At 34.0% G+C, this 16,866-nt stretch overlaps 1 protein-coding gene across 1 annotated transcript in view; it reads left to right on the top strand.

Moving 5' to 3' along the window:
* Wdr70 (WD repeat domain 70) overlaps positions 1 to 16,866 on the top strand; it is a 300,524-nt gene that overhangs the window by 166,467 nt on the left and 117,191 nt on the right. Inside the window, exon 10 of the mRNA XM_026401787.2 lies at positions 16,436 to 16,610. Within this exon, the coding sequence (XP_026257572.1) occupies positions 16,436 to 16,610 (175 nt within the window). The remainder of the gene's footprint in view (positions 1 to 16,435; positions 16,611 to 16,866) is intronic.

Below are 16,866 nucleotides of genomic sequence, written 5' to 3'. Positions count from 1 at the left end.
GTAAAGGGGTGGGTAGAGGCAGATTTCTTTAAGTTTGTCATACCCACTTTATCCTGTGCTGGCCATCATATTCTCTTTTCTCTGCCCTCATCTCCTATCCTTTACTTCCACCCACTGTGCTATTCTGCCCTTGTCAGAAGGTAGTAATATGACATTACTTATTAACATAAATGAAAGTCATCAGTATCACATGCACACCATATCTTTGCCTACATTTTAGGCCAAATCTACATTAATGATTTCTTATTTTGGTATGTGTTATAAACCAAGGTTATTAGTGAAATAGAACTGAGTGACTTACTTACTTACAATGGATTCATTTTTGAGTTGCAATCTTGCCTCCACTGAAATTACACTTGCAGAAGTTACCTGTGACCTCTTGTTTGTTAAACCCTGTGAAGGGCTTTTGATCTTCTTTTTTGACCTAACATCTCTTTGGAATTGGATATTCATGAACACATCTTTCTTTTAAACTTGTTCTTTTGACTTCCCTAGTATTTCCCTTTTCTTCCTCTCCTTGCACCCCTTTCTTATCTCCTGTGAAGCTCCTTTTACTTGTTGCTGCCTGTCCCCCAAATACATGTTTCTGAAGGGTCTGCCTTCTGCAGTTACCACCATTTTATATCTCACTCTGCATTCTAACAATTACTAATTATATTTCTTTGGCCCAGCCTCTTACAATGAAATTCTGTACCTAGATGTCACATAGGTGCCTGAATCTTAATTTTCTATTTCCTTTTCTTTTTTCTTTTATTTATTTATTTTTATTTATATATGACAGCAGAATGCATTACAATTCTTATTACATATATAGAGCACAATTTTTCATATCTCTGGTTGTATACACAGTATATTCACACCAATTTGTGTCTTCATACCTGTACTTTGGATAATAATGATCATCATATTCCACCATCATTAATAACCCCATGCCTCCTCCCTTCCCCTTCAACCTCTCTGCCCTATCTAGAGTTCGTCTATTCCTCGCTTGTTCCCCCTCCCTATCTCACTATGAATCAGCCTCCTTATATCAAAGAGAACATTTGGTATTTGTTTTTTGGGGGATTGGCTAACTTAACATTATCTTCTCTAACTCTATCCATTTACCTGCAAATGCCAGGATTTTATTCTCTTTTATTGCTGAGTAATATTCCATTGTGTATATATGCCACACTCATACATTGCTGGTAGGATTGCAAATTGGTGCAGCCAATATGGAAAGCAGTATGGAGATTTCTTGGAAAATTGGGAATGGAACCACCATTTGACCCAGCTATCCCTCTCCTCGTTCTATACTCAAAGGACTTAAAAACAGCATAGTACAGGGACACAGCCACATCAATGTTTATAGCAGCACAATTCTATTCCTTTTTCTACCAAATCATCATCTTTTGTCTGATAGCCTGATATCTCTATCGCCCTTCAAAAGTTCTACCTCTTTGAATTGTATCCCGCTGAGAGCCTACCTTACGTTATTTTTTCTTCATACTCTCCCCATCTTATTTCCTTAGTACAGGTCCTTTTTCACCTGGACTATCCAATTTGTAGACTTATACCCTCCAAGAAGTCTTCTCTACTGCCATACAAGTAATTTTCTGAAATATGAGTTTATTATGGAACTAAAGTCACTCCTCTTTTTAGTGCTTCTACAGTCTTCTAGAGTATAAAGCCCATAAGCTCAGTACATCTTACAGGGTACTCTATATAATCTTATTCTTGCCAGTAGTTTTTACAATCTCATCTTCCACTTATGCCCACTGTATACTTCATCCTCTCGTTAAAACAAACTACTTTTGCTTCTTGAAGAGATTGCTTTTTAAAGTCCTCTTATCTTTGCATGTTCTAACCAATTTCTAGGATTTATTCCCTGCCTCTCCCCTACTCTTTGTGAATGCTACCTGCAGAATCTCTGCTCTCCCAAAAGTCATACCCCTGTGGAATCCTTCCCTCCTATCGTTCTGTGGGTGGTTGCTTCATGAAATGATGGCATTTCACCTACTTTTTCTTCCCCATTGGATTATATATCTTGGAGAACAAACACTTTGGCATCCCCATATATCTGCCAATGTACATGGCCTATAAAAATATTTATATTTGTTGAATTGTAGACCTGTGGCTTATATTGCTTATAAGATGTTTCTACCACCTGGCCTGTGATTTCCATGGAGGTAAAAGCCTTATCCTAGTCAGCCTTGTTTCTTTAGGGCCAGGAATATTGCTCATGCCTCAACAAAAGTAATTTGCAACAAATTATTTTAAAAAACATTTCAGGAGAAGTTAAGAGGAGAAAGGCACTAAAGATAGTGGGTAGGTAGATGTTATTATTTATATTATATATATAAAATTAACATCAAGAGAGACCAAGGATTGGTGTAAGTGAAGGATACTACATTACATAGAGAGTTCTAACCCAAGTGATCTGCTGGGCCACTCCAAGTTAAAGTAGTATTCAATCAGCTTTTAACCAACATTAAATTAAAACTCTATACCATGTGTGTGTATGTGTGTGTGTATGTTTATGTATATGTGACGTACATATAATCTTTGTTTATATTAATATACATTTGATACAGGATTTTAATTTAAAAATTCTTTTTGTGCAAAACTATGCTAGATATTAAGAAAATAAAAGGAGTCAAGATGAGTTTCTGGAATATTTTAATTCTGCATTTTGGGATGACTTTAGCAGTGTCCTTTTGTAATAAGTCTAAGTAGAACAATTCTCAGCATGTACCTGTGAATGTTCTCTCAGATCAATGTACCACATTTCTTTTGAATTTCATGATAGGCTAAACTAAGAGGGGTTAGAGGGAAAAAAGGAATCTACTACCTCAACATAATGGAGGTACCTCTGAGTTTTATAGCCTGACCCCATGAAATTTAGGATTATTTTTTCTATTTTTGTGAAAAATGACACTGGAATTTTGGTAGGGAGTGTTGATTCTGTAGATTGCTTTGGGTAGTATGGACATTTTAATGATATCATTTTTCTAACCCATGGGTTATCTTTTTATTTATTTGTGTCTTCTTTACTTTCTTTCATCAATGTTTCATAGTTTTCAGTGTACAAATCTTTTACTTCTTGGTTAAATTTACTCCTAAGTTTTAAATTTTTTAATTTTATTACAAATGATCTTATTTTTTAAATTTCATCTTTAATAGACCATTGTTAGTATAGAAGCAGGAAAACTGTTAGTGTAGAAGTAGGGTCCAAAAGTGAGTAAAGAGATTGAATGAATAATTAAAAAAATCTTCCATCAAAGAAAAGCTCAGAACCTAATGGCTTCACTGCTGATTTATACCAGACGTTTGAAGATGAACTAATATAAATCCTTCTGAAACTCATCCAAAAAATTGAAGAGGAATCTGTACTTCCAGACTCATTGTATGGCCAGCATTACCCTGATGCCAGAGTCAGACAAGGCTCTATATGAGAAGAAAACTACGTGGCAATATAGGTGCAAAACTCTTCAACACATGCTAAATTCAACAGCACATTTAAAGTATGATTCACCATGATTAATTGGGTTTATTCCAGGGATGCCAGATGGTCTACACTTATGTAAATTAATAAATGTGATACACCATGTTAACAAAATGAAGGACATGATTACCTCAGTAAATGCACATGAACATCTGATAAAATTTGCTACATTCATGGATAATTCATAAAAATGTTTCAAAAAGACCTGTAGAGTGAAGCAACTGTGGGGGTTCATAGTGACTGGTTCTAAGATCCCACAGGAAGGATTTCAAGCAAGTTACACAGAGAAACAGGAAGGAGTTTATAAGAGAAAGTGAGACAAGTGAGGTTAAGCTCATAGTGCACTCACTGAGTGGACTTTCTTTGGGAGAGCAGCATTTCTCTTACAGATTCTAGGTTTTTAAGGAATTTGGGTTTCTTTGTTCTTGCTATAGTTTCTCATACCTCCTGAAGTGGTCTATTGCCCTTTGTATAGCCCTTGACTTTTATATAACTCTAGACAAATTTCATTTTTGAAGGTTACCAGTTTCTTGATGCTTGTGTGCTTAGATAAAGTTTTCTGTTATCCCCAGCCCTGTGTCTTATGGACTCTCTTTGATGTAAATGTCTAATATTCTCCCTAAAAGTTACTGTCTTTCATTGTCCTCCCCCTAGCCACCTACTCATGGCGGACTATTTACTTAACAAAAACATTCAATAAAAATATTCAACAAAAATATGTATAGAAGCAATGTAACTCAAAATAATACCCGCCATATATGACAAGTCCATAACAAGTCCAACTCATGAAGAGTGGAAAGCTTTTCATCTAAGATCAGGAACAATATAAGAATGCCCACTTTCACCCCTTCTATTCAACACAGTACTGGAAATCCTTGCCAGAACAATTAGGCAAGAAAAGAAACAAAAGCCATCCAAACAGGAATGGCTGAAGTGGAATTTTCCATTTGCTATTGACATGATCTTGTGTATAGAAAATCCTAAAGACACCAACCCCAAAACAAAACAAAACAAAACAAACAAAAAAACTGTTAAAACTGATACACTCAGCAAAGTTGCAAGTACAAAAATGTGTTTAATATTTTATCAAACTACCTAATTATTACAAAGTGGCTGTACCATTTCACATTTCCAATAGTACAATAGAGGGTTCCAGTTTCTCTGCATCCTCAGTAACATTTCCTTTTGTCTATCTTCTTGATTGTAGCTATTCTAGCAGGTATATGGAAAATCTCATTTTTGCATTTCCTTAATGACTAATGATGTCAGATTCTTTTCATATGCTTATTGGGCATTTGTATATATTCTTTGGTAAGATGTGTATTAAAATCTTTCTCCAGCTTACAAAGTTGAGTAATTTGTCTTTCTTCTAACTTGTAAATATTCTTTAATTATTTTGGATGCAAACACCTATCAGATGCATTCATTGTGCATATTTTCCTCCAGTCTGTGGCTTGTCTTTTCCCTTTCTTACTGGTATCTTCTTTAAATTTAAATATAAATTTAATTTAATTTTGGTATTGGAGAATGAACTCAGGGGAGTTTTACCACTGAGTTACTACATTCCCAATTCTTTTGTTTAGTTTTTATTTTAAAACAGGGTCTTGCGAAGCTGCTTAGGGCCTTGCTAAGTTCCTGAGGCTGGCCTTGAACTTGCAATCCTCCTGCCCAGCCTCCAGAATCACCTGAATTACATGTGTGTGCCACCACATGTGGCCTTGCTGGTATTTTTTGAATAAATACCTAAATTTTAAATTTTTGATGAAATTAACTCTGTACCCCCCCTTTACTCCTTTTTATCATGTATGCTCTTGATGTTGAATTAGAGTACACATTACCTAGTTCAAAGTCATGAAGATTTCTCCTGTTTCTTTTTTGTCTTTTGTTTGTTTGTTTATTTTGTGTTTGTGCTAGGGATTGAACCCAGGGCCTTGGGCATGCAAGGCAAGCACTCTACCAACTGAGCTATATCCTCAGCCCTTCTCCTGTTTCTTTTAAGACTTTTATATTTAAATTCTGTGATTTGTTTATTTGTATGTGGCATGAAGTAAGGTCCCAAATTCACTTTTTTACATATGAACAACCAGTTGTTCCAGTATCTTTTGTTGAAAAGATTTACTTTTTAAATTGAATTGTTTTGATGTTTTTGTTGAAAATCAATTGGCCATAGATGGAAAGGTATAAAGTAGTTACTTCTTGTAGCATTCACTCCTAATTCTAACTCTAGTTTTTATAAGACCTTTTAACTTTTCAAGTCCTTTGATTGATTGCATATTCAGAGGTTTTTCTGGAACCATATAGCTTCAGTGAATATAAAACATTAGACCAAATAAATTTATCCCAAATGCAGTTGTATTCTTACTGAAGTTACTGAGCATGTGAATATGCATGTATGTCAAGTGTGTGTCTAGAGAAATGTATGTATGTCAAGTGTGTGTTTAGAGAAATGATTGTGGATTTACATTAAAGGTAGAACATTTTTCCTTTTTCTATGGAACTGTAATACCTTAATACTTGAGCATTTTGAAAGATCTTTTTTTTTCCTTTTTTTTTTTTCTGCTGAGAGCGCCAGCAGGTTTCAGAGTCTTATATCACTCAAGTTGCTTGTGTAGTCTTTCGAGAAAAATTAAACCAAGATCTCTTAAGTGATTTTCATGCAGAATTAATGCTTCCCTTGACTTCTGCCAAGTGCTGTGATGCATTTTGCAGCAGATGCCAGAAAGTTTAGAACTTGTATCTGGAATGAATTCAAAATTCTAAGACAGAAAGCATTTGTGCCTGGGGCAATGTAATGACCCCACCTGTGTATTTTTTTTTTTGTCTTCTGGATGTTTTCATTTTATGTCCAGAAAAGCCAACACAGATTCTTCTTCTATTTTTAAAACTTTTTATGAAACACAGTTTTAATTTTACAAGACCAGATCTCACTCTAAGTTTCAAAATATGTGTTCTTCAGCATAAAATGTTTTGACAGATACCTAATGGCCTAGCACTTTAGCATCCATTTTTTTAAGCCTATATGCAGAGAATCAGAGCCATAAAACCACAGTGTAATTAGTCACTATCAGATGTTGCATAAATTTGTATTTCATACATCTATATGCCAGGTAAACTGCCTTTTCCCCCTTCCTATAATTTTGATAGCTAGCTCAACCTGTTAATAAACTACTGAAATAAATGGAAATACTTAGTTGTTGGCTTGATTAACTTTTGATATTTTATTTGTGGTCTAAGACGAAGAACAGCAAGGAACTAGTATTTATTGAGTGCCTACCATGTTCCAAGTATTGTCCTAGATACGTTTACATCCCTAATCTCACTTAATCCTCACAGCCCCTCATTGTTGGTATTATTATCCCAATTTTATGAATCTAGAACTTTAAACCAGCCATACAATGATACTTTATGCTTGTGTGGGGCCTTTCAGAATATCATAATTCTAAAGTATCATCTGGGAAGGCCAGTTATAAAAAGAAAGCTATCATAATTTATTCCAAGTGTTTCAGAGCTGACGGTGAATAGAAACAACACGTGCAGTATTCCTCAACTCTTTGTACTTGTTTTCTATGGGAAACAGTGAAAAGAGATAAGAAACCAGTAAGCAACCCAGAGTGTGTTCAATAGGGGAGGGCTTTATAGTGATCAGACGCAAATAGTACCAGAAAAACAGGATTATCCATATGCAAAAAAAAAAAAATCACCTTGACCCATACCTCATACTCTATATGAAAACCAGCTAAAATAGATTATAGATCTATTTATAAAACTTAAAACTATAAAACTTTTAGAAGAAGCCATGGGAACTTCTATGAAACTCTAGCCAGAGCAATTAAATAAAAGAAAGAAATTAAAGGGATATGAATAGGAAAAGAAGAGCTCAAACTATCTCTGCTTGCCAGCAAGACCTAAATAATTCCACCAGGAAACTTCTAGAACTCATAAATGAATTCAGCATGATATAAAATTCATACCCATGAATCAATTGCATTCCTGTGCGCCAATGATGAATCAGTTGAAAGAGAAGTTAGGAAAACTATCCCGTTCACAATAGCCTTAAAAATAAAATACTTGAGAATCAATCTAACAAAAGAGGTGAAAGATCTCTACAATGAAAACTACAGAACACTAAAGAAATTTTAAAAGAATTTAGGAGATGGAAAGATCTCCAGTGTTCTTGGATAGGAAGATTTAATGCTGTCAAAATGGCCATATCACCAAAAGCACTATACAGATTTAATGCAATTCCTATTAAAATTCCAATGATGTTCCTCAAGGAAATAGAAAAAGCATTCATGAAATTCATTTGGAAAAATAGGAGGTCTAGAAATAGTCAAAACAATCCTTAGTGAGAAAAGCAAAGCAGGAAGCATCATAGTACCAGACCTTAAATTATAGTACAGAGATGTAGTAACAAAAACAGCATGTTATTGACACCAAAACAGACATGAAGACCAATGGAACAGAAATGAAGACACAGAGACAAACCCACATAAATATATTTATCTCATATAAGACAAAGGCACCAAAAACATACTTTGGAGGAAAGATAGCCTCTTCAACAAAGGGTACTGGGAAAACTGGAAATCCATATGAAGCCAAATGAAATTAAACTCCTATCTCTCAACCTGCACAAAACTCAAAAGACTTAGGTATTAGATCAGAAACCCTGCACCTACTAGAAGATGATGTAGGCCTAATACTCCAACATGTTAGCTTAGTAACCACCTTCCTCAACAAGACTCCTAAAGCACAAGAAGTAAAATCAAGGATCACTAAATGGGATAGTATCAAACTAAAAATCTTTTCTTCTGCTCACTTCCTGCATGGGGAGTGAGTGAGTAACTTTGGAGGTGTGGGCTGGGTGGAAATAAAAGCTATAAAAGTAATATTAAGAAATAAAAATAAAAATGAGATTATATATTCAAAAGTGGGGGCATTTATAGGTTGGATAGATCTGATGGGTCTGGTCCTAACAAGAAGAAAAGCCTAGGAATACTTTATTTATAGTGGAACACATCAAAGGTTTTCACTGTGGCAGGAAAATAGAATAAGAGTGGGGAAAACAAGTTGTTTGGGGCTTAGCAGGTTACACCTGTCTCTGGGTGGCTGTGTTTTAACGTAGGGATGTGAGCTAAGCCAGGGAGCTAGCATCATCTGTGCTTTCTTGAACTAGGGAATTTCACCTGGGAGTTCCCAAGAAAGCAGCTTCCCTTGCCTTATGGTGGTTCAAACAAATCCAATAGTTCATACAAGGTTTCCAACACTTCCTCACAGCAAAGGAAATAATCAAGAATGTTAAGAAAGAGCCTATAGAATGAGAGAAAATTTTTGCTACCTGCTCCTCAGATTAGGTGTTAATTATTAGAATATACAAAGAATTCAAAAAACTTAAACACCAAAAAACAGACATTTCTCAAAAGAAGAAATATGAATGGTTAACAAATACATGAAAAAATATTCAGCATTTCTAGCAATTAGAAAAATGCAAATAAAAGCTACACAGAGATTTCACCTCATGCTAATCATAATGGGAATTATCAATAATACAAATAACAATAAATGTTAGCAAAGATGTGGGGAAAAGGGTACTCATTCAATGCTGGTGGGACTGCAAATTGGTGCAACCACTATGGAAAAGAGTATGGAGATTCTTCAAACAACTAGGAATGGAACCATCATTTGACTCAGCTATTCCACTTCTCAGTATATACCCAAAGGAGTTAAAATCAGCATGCTACAGTGATGTAGCCACATCAATATTTACAACTGCTCAATTCACAGTAGTGAAGGTATGGAACCAACCTAGGTGCCCTTCAACAGATGAATGGATAAAGAAAATGTGAGATACACACACACACACACACACACACACAATGGAATATTAGTCATAAAGAAAAATGACTCTGGCATTTGCTGATAAATGGATGGATCTGGAGACTATCATGCTAAGTGAAATAAGCCAATTTCAAAAAAGCCCAAAAGCTTGAATAGTTTCTTTGGTAGTGGATCCTAATACACAACAAAGACTGGGGATGTGAAGAATAGAAGTTCAGGGGATTCCAATAGGAAAGAAAGTGGAATGAATCTGATAATATAACTTTCCTATGTACATATATGAGTAGCCCACAAGTGAATCTCAGCATTGTGTACATCCTCAAGACTGGGATTCTAATTATAATAAGATATACTTTCTGTTTGTATAAATGTGTCAAAATATACTATCATGTATAACTAAAAGAACAAGTAAAATTTTTAAAAAAGTAATTCTGGCTTAGGGGGAAAAACAGGGAGCATCACAGAAGTTTTTGGAGGGTAGAACCATGTATTTGTCAAAACACATAGAACTATATATTTAGAAAGGTCAATTTTATCATAGTATCATAAGTACATACTGCAATAAAGTTGACTTAAATATATCTGTATTTATTTGTAGATAAAATATATGCATATAGTAAATCTATTTTCACTCATCAATTAAGAGAAGTCTAGACTTAGCCACCCCAAAGCTGTTTGGTGGTTCCAGGGTCAGCAAGGACCAGGGTTCCTCCTGTTTTGTTGCTCTGAGAGGATGCTGCTTGTACCCAGCTGTCTTATCCATAATACTGGCAGAGGGAAGAGTTAAAAAAAAAAGTATGAAGAAGGATCTGTAACCTTCCTTTACTTCTTTGATATTTTGATATTCTATAATACACTTACATGTAAACCTCATTAGCCAAAATTAAAAAGTCTAGGTGCAAAAGATTCTGGAAAATGAAGAAAGGAGAATGAATGTTGGAGTATGATGGTACTGCCTGTCAGCTCCTGATGATTTCTACCTACCAACTTGTAACACTGATCAAAGTCCACTTGCTCTTCACTATGTTACTTTAAATCCTGGAGTTCTAGCATGCCTATTATTTTTGTGTACTCTTCTCAAACCCTTATTTGAGCTTGCCTTTTACTAGTTACTAGTTTCTGAAATTGAGTCAGTGAATCTTAAGATAATGTCTGATATAACATTTGACAACTCTGAAAACTGGATTTTGACAATATTTGGCAATTGATGAAATTTCCAAGTAACACTTAGGGGAAGACATGCAAAAAATATTTTAAATCAAAACCAGACCATGTTCATTGGAAACAAATCACAAACATTTGCCAGGCTCAGAGAAAATCCTGGGTATCCATACATTAAAAAATCATTTCCTTTTCATTGCATATTGATTAAACCTGAAATGTATAGATAGGCAGTGAAATTATTTCATTCATTTGTGCAACATACACATATTTAAAAAAGAAAAAGAATTCTTGCTTTCAAGGAGATCTTTTAAAAGAAATAAATGTTACTATGTATAAATATAACTTGCAACCTGGGTCAAGTGAGTTCTCCAGTTTCATACTTTTTTCAAAATTGTTTAGGCTATTCCAAGTTGTTAACAATTTCATGTAAGTTTCAGAATCAGGTTATCCAATTTATACTCCCAAATCTCTGCTGAAATTTGAAGGACAATATTTTGAATCTAAAGATCACTTTGGGAAATATTGAAATCTTAATAAATTGATCTCCAGTTCATGAGAACAATATATCTTTTTATGACTTCTTTTTTCATTGTTCTCAGAAATTGTTTATCAGTTTTAGCATACACACATTGACTGTGACTTGTCAGATTTCACTTTCATTCTGTCATGAATGGTATTTTCATTGTTGTTAGTCTATAGAAATAATATTGATTTATGATTACTAACCTTGTATCCTCTGATCTTAACTAATTCATAGTTCTAGAAGCATTTTTGTCTATTCTTGGTTCTTTCTATATAGATGATTATGTGCTCATTTAATATTATTTCTTTCTAATCCATAAACCTTTCATTTCTTTTATTTTCCTTATTGCAGTGGCTGGCAATTTCAGTGTATAGAAATAAGTACAGCTGACATTATTGGTTTGTTCTCAAGCTGGGGCAAAGTATTCAACTTTGCTCCATACTTATTACTGTAGGTTTTCATAGATATCCTCTATTAGATTCCGAAAGTTCCATTTTATTTCTAGGTGAAGCTTTTTATTTTAATTTTTAAAAATAATGAATGGATTTTTTTCCCTTGGTACCAGGGATTGAACCCAGGGGCACTTAACCACTGGAGCAACATCCCCAGACCTCTTTTAAAATATTTTATTTAAAAACAGGGTCTCACTGAGTTGCTTAGGACCTCACTAACTTGCTGAGACTGGATTTGAACTTGCAATCCTCCTGCCTCCACTGAGGCAAGTTGCTGGGATTGCAGGTGTACATTACCGCACCCAACAAAAATGGATGGATTTAGAATGTCTCAAATTCTTGTGTCAATTAGAATATCTTTTTTCTTTCTAAATCTGTCGATATGAGATATATTTTTATTTCTTTCAATCTTCCTTTGCACTCCTAGTTTAAACATTACCTTGTCATGTATGTTATCCTGTTGATAGTTAGCAAGTTTGAATTTATTTGTCTTGTTAAGGATTTTTGTGTCTGTTCTTTGGGAATATTTGTCTGTAGGTTTTTTACATAGGTAAAGGAATATTCTAGTTCTTTTTTTTTTTTTTTTTTTTGGTCCTGGGGATTGAACTCATGGCCTTTTGCATACGAGGCAGGCACTCTACCAACTGAATTATATCCCCAGCCCTCTAGTTATTTCTTATTGAGTGGGCTTTGGTAGCTTGTGTGTTACAAGGAAATATGTCCATTTTATCTAAATTATCAAATTTTTGGTATAAAGTCATTCACAAAATTTCCTATTATCCTTTTAATATTATTAAGCTCTATAGTGATGTCTCTTCTTTCATTAAAATATTCTGTTTGATATTAATTTTCTTTTGTAAATCATTAGTCCACATGTTAACTCAGTTAATTCTATTGACCTCATAAAAACAGCTTTTGATTTCTGTATTATTTCTTGTGTGTTTTCTATTTGATTCACATGTACTTTTACTTTCCTTTGCTTGCTTTGGATTTAATATTCTCTCACCTTCTCCCCCTTCCTCCCTCTTTAGTTTCATAAGGTTGAACCTTGGGTAATTGATTGGAGATTTTTCTCCCTAATCTATGCAGTTAATTCTACATTTTCCTTTTATGCTCTGCCTGAGTTGAACAAGAATTTTGATATATTGCATTTTCATATCTGTTAGATTTAAGGTATTTTTTAATATCCCTTGTTATTTTTTTAACCCTTTATTCATGAATAATTTAGAAGCATATGCCTTTATTTCTAAATATTTGGGAAAGATATATTTCCATTTACGTTTTTGTTATTGATTACTTCATTAATTTTATTTTTTATAGTGATATATGATTTCACATGTGACTTCAGTCATTTTCAATTTGTTTAGATTTGTTCTATGGCCCAGAATATGGCCTCTCTTGATGAGTGTTCAGCATATATTTGAAAAGGATGTTCATCCGTTTGTGAACATTCTAAAGATGTTATTTAGCTTACATTGATTGATAGTGCTTTTCAGGTCTTTTATATACTTACTGATTTGGGGATGCAAAGGAGTACTTTTCTATTAGTTACTGAAAGAGGAGTCTTAAAGTGTGCATCTATTATATGGACTTCTTATTTCACCTTTTCTTTATATTAAGTTTACCTTGGTATTAGGGGCATGTGCATTTAGGATTGTTAATGTCTTTTGGCCAATTGACTATTACTATGAAAATTTCCTCTTAGCCTCAGATTATTGTCTTAGTCTTAAAATCTGCCATGCCTGACATTGGTATGGTCTTTCCAGTTCTTTAAAAATTGTATGTACTCTCTTTCTGTCTTTTTTCTATTACCTTATCTATCTATCCATCTATCTATACCAATGACAGAATCTGCCTGGGTCTTGCTTTTATCTAATCTTTGCCAAAGTTTTGATCCTTTTTATGAGGTTGACTTTACATCTATCATCTATCATGTTACTGTTTGTGTTTTTCACATTGCTTTTATTTTTATTTTTTTCCTGTTTATAAAATAATAAATTTTTGGTTACATTTTATCTTCATTAGTATATATTCATTATAAAAATATGTTAGTGATTTCTCTCGAATTTATAATGTGTATCTTTTTAAAAAATATTTACTTTTTGATTTTAGGTGGACACAATATCTTTATTTTATTTTTATGTGGTGCTAAGGATTGAACCCAGTGCCTCATGCATGCTAGGCAAGTGCCCTACCTCTGAGCCACGACCCCAGCCCCTATAATGTGTATCTTTAACACATTCCTTCCTTCTAACCTTTCTGCTGTAATTGTTGTATGTTTTATTTGGACCTATTATAAATCTCATAATATATTGTTATTATTTTTGCTTTCTAGCCTTTTGTTTTTTAAAGAAATTTAAACATTTTAAAAAGTGTCTTTTACATTTACCTTCATCTTTATTATATGTAGCATTCTTCATTTCCTTGTATAGATTCAGATTTCCATTTGTGTCATATTTGTTATACTTTTAAGAACTTCCTTTATCATTTCTTTTTTAAAAATATTTTTTTAGTTGTACAGAGACACAATATCTTTCTTTCTTTATTATTATGTGGTACTGAGGATCAAACCCAGTGCCTTACACATGCAAGGCAACTGTTCGACCCCTGAGTTACAGCCCCAATCCTCTATCACTTCTTGTACACATTGGATGGCAGTGAATTGTCTTGGCACTTTTCCATCTAAAAAAAGGATTGATTTCATCTTATTATTGAAATATATTTTGACTGGCAATTGAATGTTGGATTGACTCCTTTTTCTCCCCCAGGACTTTAAAGATGTTGTTCCATAATAGTTTGGCATGCATATTTTCTACCATGCTGCTGCTGATGTCACTTTTGTTCTTATTCTTTTCTTTTCTTTTTTTCCTCGCTCTGGGTCATATGGCTTTTGTTATCTCTGCCCTAAATGGCAGTGTTTCTTTTCCTGGGACTATGAGTAAGAGCTGCCTCTGTCCCAGGCCTGAATAGCTATGGCTCATTACTTTGTGGAAGTTCAGGCACAAACAGCTATATTTCTGCTTCTCCCCCAGAGGCATGATATTTTTTTCCTCTTGAATAGGATACCATTCTTTTTTAGTGACTTATTATCAGTGTGTGTTCTGGTATATGTTGTAGGGCAGTACATTTAACACATGTGAGTAACTTACATATATATATATATATATATATATATATATACACACACACACACACACACACACACACACACACATATACACATACACACAAATATATATATATGGCATATGTTGAACAGTTTTACTGGGCAGAGTATATACTTAGAACAGTTTGGAGGCCACTGCTTTAGAGGGCATGAACTAAAAACTCTAGATTCAAAGTAGAAGTTGTCACTTGTTTTTTGATTTGATGAAGACACCATTCAGATAGTTCATGAGTAACTTAATTTATATATGGAGAATGTTTTATAGTATATATTTTGGGTTTTTAAGATAAATTTATTTTTATTTATTGATTTTTAATTTTTATTTTTTTTGTCCTGGGGATTGAACTCAGAGGTGCTATACCACTGAGCCACATCTTCAGCCTTTTATATTTTTTATTTTGAGACAGGGTCTCAATAAGTTGGTTAGGGCCTCATGGAGTTGGTTAGGGCCCCTATAAGTTGCTGAAGCTGATCTTGAACTCCTGCCTCCTGAGTCCCTGGGATTATAGTTGTGTGCCACTGTACCCAGCTTTTTTTTTTTTTAATTTTTAAAGAGGTATTTATTAGAATAATGAAAGAGAAATTTTATCTTTTAAAAATTTTTTAAATTTGTTCTAATTAGTTCTTCATGACAGTATAATGTGTTTTGACACATCATATATTAATGGAGTATAACTTCTCATTCTTGTAGTTGTGCATGATGTAGAGTTATGCTGGCCATGTAATCATATATGCACATAGGGTGATAGTGTCTGATTCATTCTACTACAACTCAAACCCCTATACCCACTCCCTTCCTTTCACTCCCCTCTTTCTAATCCAAAATACATCTATTCTTCCCTCGTGCCTCCACTTCCTCGTTGTGAATTATCATCCATATATCAGAGAAAACATTCGGCCTTTGATACTTTGGGATTGGCTTATTTTGCTTAACAGGATATTCTCTAACTCCATCCATTTTACCTGCAAATGCCATAATTTTATTTTCTTTTATTGCTGAGTAATATTCCATTGTATATATATACACAATTTCTTTATCCATTCATCTGTTGAAGGGCACCTAGTTTGGTTCCATTGTTTAGCCAGTGTGAATTGAACTTCTAGGAACATGGTTATGGCTGCATCACTGTAGTATGCTGATTTTAAGTCCTTTGGGTTATAAACCAAGGAGGGGGATAGCTGGGTCAAATGGTGGCTCCTTTCCAAGTTTTCTGAGGACTCTCCATACTGCTTTCTAGAGTGGATGCACCAATATGCAGTCCCATCAGCAAAAGGTACGAGTGTACCTTTTCCCTTACATCCTCGCCAACATTTATTGTTACTTGTATTCTTGATAATTGCCATTCTGACTAGAGTGAGATGGAATCTCAGTGTAGTTTTGGTTTACAGATAAATTTTATCTCTTACAATTGTTTCTGAACATTTAAAAAAAATTATTTTGGGCTAATACATAGAAACATAAGAATTGCACATATTAGTGGGGTACCATTCTTTTCTTTTTAAAATTTATTTTTAGTTGTAGTTGGACACAATACCTTTATTTATTTATTCATTTTTATGTGGTGCTGAGGGTCAAACCCAGGGCCCCACACATGCTAGGCAAGCACTCTACTGCTGAGCCACAGCCCCCGTTCCACTATTATTTTCAAATAATTATTATATATTAACAATAATTATTAATTAAATAATGTCAACATCTAATTTCATATTAATGAGATATTAATAACTGATATTTTAAGCACATGTGCACTTAAAAACTCCCTTTTAAAATTAAAAATGAAAAATCCTTTTTTTTTTTTTTTTTTTTTTAGGACTGTCAGGATATGGGAAGTTGAAAATCCAAGGAAGCAAAAAAGTGTGTTTAAACCACGGACAATGCAGGGTAAAAAAGTTATTCCTACTACGTGCACATATAGTAGAGATGGAAACCTCATAGCAGCTGCCTGCCAGAATGGAAGCATACAGATCTGGGATCGCAATTTAACTGTAAGTCAAGGACATTTAAACCTTCTTTCTGTAGATGAAAACTACCTTAGAAAGACAAACATCATGTTAAAATATTATGAAGGTCAATTTCCTGAGTTTAGGCCTAATTTAAACTTCAGTGTTGATCAAACATTGGAACTTCTGCAGTAAACAGCATTTCAGCAAATGTTCCAGTTCAGTATTTTCCAGTGTGTATTAGATTCCAATTTTAAAATCATACTCTTTTGGTATAAAATTTGAAAAAGAAAACCAGTGC

The sequence above is a fragment of the Urocitellus parryii genome, chromosome 1, assembly GCF_045843805.1.
Source record: "Urocitellus parryii isolate mUroPar1 chromosome 1, mUroPar1.hap1, whole genome shotgun sequence".
In the NCBI taxonomy this organism is placed as follows: Eukaryota; Metazoa; Chordata; class Mammalia; order Rodentia; family Sciuridae; genus Urocitellus; species Urocitellus parryii.
Note: the sequence above shows the minus strand (reverse complement) of the source record. Positions and strands in the feature narration are given on the sequence as shown.